Source organism: Nelumbo nucifera, chromosome 3, assembly GCF_055504915.1.
Source record: "Nelumbo nucifera cultivar China Antique chromosome 3, China Antique-T2T, whole genome shotgun sequence".
In the NCBI taxonomy this organism is placed as follows: Eukaryota; Viridiplantae; Streptophyta; class Magnoliopsida; order Proteales; family Nelumbonaceae; genus Nelumbo; species Nelumbo nucifera.
The window spans coordinates 25,022,059-25,028,058 of NC_142651.1; the positions used below are offsets into that span (position 1 = coordinate 25,022,059).

A 6,000-nucleotide genomic window follows, 5' to 3' on the forward strand; every position below is an offset into this window, starting at 1 on the left:
ATATCTATCGACATGACAAACCTGTACCCACACCATTCTAACAGCATTTTTACAACTTTGTATTAAGAATATCTCTTCATAAAATAAAATATATAAATACGGAAAGATTCACTTTGCAGTAAAGGCTACTTGAACGACAGCACAGCAGTGAAGGAACTTTGCCCTGACTGAAGCCCAACTCATACATATCCAAATCATATCTCATATCTCATAAGTATAAATTACAAATTTGAATTCAAATTTGATAAATATTTTTTAACTATTTTTATCAATAATATATATACTTTTTTATAAAAAATAAATAATATAAAATAATCATAAAAGTCAATATAAATAATATATATATATATATATTAATTAAATTCATTTAAAAATCCAAAACAGAGATATCCAAATCCAACAAACAATGATCAGATTCGATCCATTTGTACCCTATCCTTCATTTGGTCTACAACACCACGAATCAAATTTGCTCTTTTATGATCAGATCCATTTGCACCTTATCCATCAATTGGTCTCCAACACGAATCCGAATTTGCTCTTTTAAATCACTCTTCACACAATCAGTGATTTCAGCCGTGCATTAAAAACATTTTCCATATCTATCTTTCACATGAAGATGCTCTCAATGAACAACTGAGATTTGCACACCAAACTCACAAGGGCATTCAGCCGTACATTAAAAACATATCTCATATTTGTATGTTATCTTTTCACAAAAAGATATTCCGTGATGGCACAAACTATGAAGATAATGGATCTCTTGTTTGGAGAATAACCCCAGTAAATGATAATGGAGTCCCTTATAGGCCTGATACAGGTTTGTTTAGCAATGCCAAATTTTAAAATGTAAAACCTTCTTTGCCCCTCCATTAACTAAATTGATTACGGAAAATTTTCAGATATTTCAAAACAACAAAATGAACATGATAAAATGCGCTCTTTCTCATCTCCTAAAATTTATGATGAGAAAGAGAAAAAATATAAATGAAGGGTTAAATAAAGATATATATATATATATATATATTAAGGGAAAAAAAAGAAAGATATATATATATATACTAAGGGAAAAAAAAAAAAAAAGAAAAAATGCTCTCACAAAAATATAATTTAGGGATTTAAATTTAGAACGGTTTCACAAATACATAACAATCAAATAAAAATTTATTAAGTGAGATTTTTTTGAAATTGAAATAAGAAAAAAAAAAAAAAAAACATAAGTGTTGGAATATGAAAGTTGGGGAGTTTTTGTTGTAAATGGAAAGTACGGGGCTAATCGCCACTATCCAAAGTACATGTTATAAATTTGTTTAGAATTTATCGGATGTCTCCGGGAAGGCCTTCGGAAATGATAAATTGAGGTTAGTCTCGGATACAGACGTGACGAAGGTGTCATAGCCACCTGAAACTAACTTGACAGGCCGTTCGTTAGACTTAGCCAGAACTCCCGCAAGTTCTCCGACATATCTAAACCGTCAGAACGATGTGTAAAAAATCCAGAAAGGAAAACAAAAGAATTGGGATTGATTGTGCTTAGCCTTGTACCGTGTTCACAGCCTTTTGATGCCGTGCAATGGGAACATCTACCCATAAATGAAAAAATTATAACTAACTATTAACTGAAGAGATGTTTCAATTTTCAAATGCAGGGCTGGCTGGAAGTGTCGTGAGAACAGTGTGAGAATAAATTTTGTGAGGACTGAGTGCGGTCTCCAAACAAAACAAAAGTTACAAAACCAACACCGGTGGTGTTTGTTTCTTTAAGACGAAATAGACCTTAACGGGCCAGCACACATCAATTTTGTCCCATGCACATGCATGCATGTACATCACATACATCTTATTAAGCAAATTAATAAATAAAATATAATATTTGTTAAACAAAAAATATAAAAATGGTTGCAATGGAACATGCAGCGAAAGTTTTTTTTTTTTTTTTTATCTCTTCATTTTATTTTACATGAACAGGAACCTCAAAAACAGAGGTTACAAAGGTAACTAAGTGCTCTTAAAAAAAAAACACGGAATATTTACAAAAAGAAACCTAAGTAAAACAGTAAAAGAAGAAAATGGTTACCGTGATGACCATCATCATCATCATCGTCATGATGCTCAACCCATCATACGGGAAGAACATCAACTCAGAGAAAACCACGTGACGAGGTCTGCAGCGACGCGCCTCTCGGTGGCGGCGACTCGCTCTTCCGACACCAACGGCGACCGACAAAGCGGGCAATTCCAGTTGAGGTGATCAAACCAGCCATCCAAGCAATCCTTATGGAAAACATGGCGGCACTCTAACCTGCGCACCTGATCGCCATCAGTTAACCTACACAAACACACAACACAGTCGGACTCAATCCCGTCGCCATCGTCGGCACTGCAATAGGAAGAGACACGGCTCACGTCAAGCTGGTCGGCCAAGACGATAAGCCCGGCCAAACCTGAGCCGACGGCACCCAATAGGCCATCCCCGACCTCATCCACATGCAAGAATCGGGAGAAACCCATCGATTTGAGGAGCCCAAAAAGCAAGGAACGAAGGTAGTTTACGCAGTTGGCGACGATTGCCACCATAAGTATCGGGATCGAATCCGACGACACGTCGCTGAGCTGCCCATATAAACCCATCTCTCCCCTGCACTCCACTTTTGATTAAAAAGAGAAAAATCTAGAGAGCGAGAGAGAGGGAAGGTGATGAGATGAGGGTCTGAGCAGAGAGGGATGGAGGAAAGTGGGTTGTTTTAAAGTGGGAGAGGAGTGAGAGAGGGAGATGGGCGAATCGGTGGAGAGGACAGAGGTTCGAGTCACCAGGGTGCGTCGCTGTCGAAGCTTACGTTACGTGGGTCGTGGGGAGAGGCAGGAGAGACAGAAGGCCACGTTTTTGTCTTGCCACTTTTGTATTCGCGATTGATATTTGATGAGATGATTTTTGGGGTTATCGACTTTTTCGTCCTTCTCCTTCCAGAAGTTGTGTTGTGTGTAGACCTGGCAAATGGGTTGGTGGGTCGGGTTCGGGTTGGGTCAAGACTTCGAGTCGAGTTGAATTTCGAGTTGGGTTATCACATGCTAGATTCTAACTCTAAATGTTCGTGTTAGGGTTGACCCATTGATTAATTTGGATAATCCTAAAAAATAACTGAAATTTAAAAAATAAAGAAAAATTACATTAAAATGTCAAAATTAAAGGAATTAATCTTAAAATAACACTGCATAAATAATCCCAATTAAACTTAATAATCGGATCAGCGGGTTGATCTATGACCCAACCCAACCCAATCCAGTTTTTTTCCGGATTGGGTCGGGTTAGGTCATTCTCACATTCAAATAGTTAAATATGAGACCTTAACCCTATTTTTTCGGATTGAATTGAATCTGGTTCACGAACTGGGTCAACTTTTTGCTAGGTCTAATTATGTGTGGTTGATACTTATAGGAGAGAAAGACTGAGTGTAATGGTGCGAAGCAAAGAGTTGGGTACTTGGGGGTTGTTACTAGATGTCAAATTCAATGGGTCGGGTTAAGTGATAAATCCGCACTGACCCGACCTATTGGGTTAGGTTCGGGTTTGGATGAGGTGAACCCGTGCTAAACCCATCCTGTTGCGTTGCAGGATTGAAATATCTGTAAATATACCCTTAGTATCCATGTAAGCATTAAGAAATTGCATTGAAAACCAAGTGGATATTTGGTATACGGTGTTGTGTGTCTAATGTGAATATGTGATTTTATTTCAATGACATTAGCATCGTTTGGATCTTCTAAGCAGAAGAATCCTACCACACCTAACCAAAGTTGTACTAGAACATATCCCGTATTCAAAAGAAAATGTTAGCAAAATTGGGTATGTTAGGGAAATTGGGTAGATTAGCCAGTTTAGGGTAAATTTTTAAAACTACTCATCTATTAATATTTCGTTAAAATCCGTACATGTCACATCATGTGACGTTTAAAATTTTTTAAAACCTAATTTTACCCTTGTCCCCTTTCTCTCAATCGGCAAACCCTTCCTCTTCCGACCTCTCTCTCTTCCCTCTATCTTCCTCCTATATAGTCTCCGTCAACACCAGATCACCGGAGAGAATTGTATTGTACCCGCATCATATGCACAGGACAAAGCCATAGTCTCAGACATTAAACATTGGCTTTGTCCTGTGTATTGAGATACCACATGCTTGCAATCACTTTGTACATGGGATGAGAAAGATGAATCACCAATGTATTACACCTGACAAAATTTGGGAAGCTCATCTAAAACTGAAGGATGAATACAAGAAGGGTAAAAGAAAATTCCAAGATATGGTATATTCCTTCAAGCTAATGCATCCTTATTTTTATGAACCATCTCTGAAATCATTCTTTGAACTTCACTTGCAATGTGTTGTCGAGAGGGTTCAAGCACACAAAGAGCACTTCACCTTCTTTCTTCCTCAATAGTGGGGGTGTTCTATTGAAGAAGCAGAGAATGAGTGAGGTGGCGGTGGTGGTAATCCCTTTGAAGTCTGACCTTTCTTTCTCTCTTCTTCATCTGGGCAACAATAGCGGGAACCCCTCTGAAATTTGATCTTTCTTTCTCTCTCTTCTTCCTCTGAGCAACGGAGGCGGCAACCCCTCTGAAGTCTGATCTCTCTTTCTCTCCCTCTCTTCTTCCTTTGGGCGACAGCGGCGATAACCCCCCTTTGAAGTCCAATCTTTCTCTTTCTCTTCTTCCTCTAAGCGACGGCGGCAGTAAACCCTCTGAAGTCCGATCTCTCTCTCTCTCTCTCTCTCTCCTTCCTTTGGGCAACGACGGCAGAAACCCCTCTGAAGTCTGACCTTTCTTTCTCTATCTCTCTCTTCTTCCTATGGGTGACGGCGACAACATTCACCTCTGAACTCATCTCTCTTCTTCCTCTGGTGACGGTAGCAGCACTGCCTTGTAATTCCACCCAGCGGTAGGAGTTACAAGGTTGTCTTAGAGCTCTGTATTTTTTAAGCCACAAGGAAGTTTAGACATTTTGCACGAGTTTTAGCGGAAGTTAACAGTAGAAATAGAGTTAGTCAATTGTGAGAAGTAGTAGAAATAGCCTCAGTCAATTTTCAAACAATAAGGGTATATTTATTCAATTAGCTAAATCATAAGGATAATTTAAGAAATTTATCCTAAAGTTAAATGGCGCTAGTTTTAGAAATACTATATTCTTTTTTTTTTGATAATTGGTAGAATAGAAATACAATATTCATGTTACATTAAGAAGATATTTACTTTCAGATATAAAATCATTGATACATACATATATATATATATGTATGGATGAGTAGATATATGCATAAATACATACATAGTTGTATAATATTTCTACACAAATATGAACAAATGCCGAGTTTGAATTGGGTCAGGTTGTTCAAATCCCTAACTGTTCGTATGTTTCAACCTCAACTCTAACTCAGGCTGCAGCTCTAATCGAAATCATCCAAGAGCCTAGTACCCAAACACCCTGTTTGCTGACTGGCTCACTAGGTAGCTGGTTTGACTGCTCGGTTTCTTGATGATTTGAAAATGCTGATCACTGTTATTTTTAATATATTGGTGAATATTTCTTGAAATTAATTAAAATATAAAATAATACTATTTTGACCCCAATCATGCTTTCATTTAGTATATCAGAGTTTTGAAAATTTTCTAGGAAAATTTTGAAGTTTTTTTAACCTTTTCCCTACTCAACAGTATAGTACTCACCATGACAATGGGGAAGATATTTCTAATGTTATAAAACTATTCATTTTAATATTTTATTTATAATAAATAGTATAGACAAGTGTTGGAGACTACAATTGGAAAATTAATTGTATTATTTTGATTATAATTCAAATGCAAATATATTCATCAATCATGAAAAATGCAAACTTGATTTGGTTGTGCATTGACGAATTATGTCTTCTTATTAAACATAATTGTGATAGGTAAAAACACAAATTTTAAGACTGAAATGTACTTTTTTTTTACATTGTCCTACATTG

The 6,000-nt window shown here is 37.0% G+C and overlaps 1 protein-coding gene across 10 annotated transcripts in view; it reads right to left on the bottom strand.

Moving 5' to 3' along the window:
- LOC104591680 (E3 ubiquitin-protein ligase RHA2A-like) overlaps positions 1 to 2,867 on the bottom strand; it is a 30,454-nt gene extending 27,587 nt beyond the window's left edge. For 7 of the 10 annotated variants that reach the window (XR_016084036.1, XR_016084029.1, XR_016084034.1 and 4 more), the window contains exon 1: positions 2,078 to 2,867. Coding sequence is in view for 2 of the 10 variants with exons in the window: in XM_088901109.1 (XP_088757235.1) it covers positions 2,137 to 2,631 (495 nt within the window). In the remaining 8 variants the exon portion in view is untranslated. The remainder of the gene's footprint in view (positions 1 to 2,077) is intronic. The other 3 variants (XM_088901109.1, XM_088901108.1, XR_016084031.1) reach the window with 2 other exon arrangements.
- Positions 2,868 to 6,000: the final 3,133 nt, after the last annotated feature.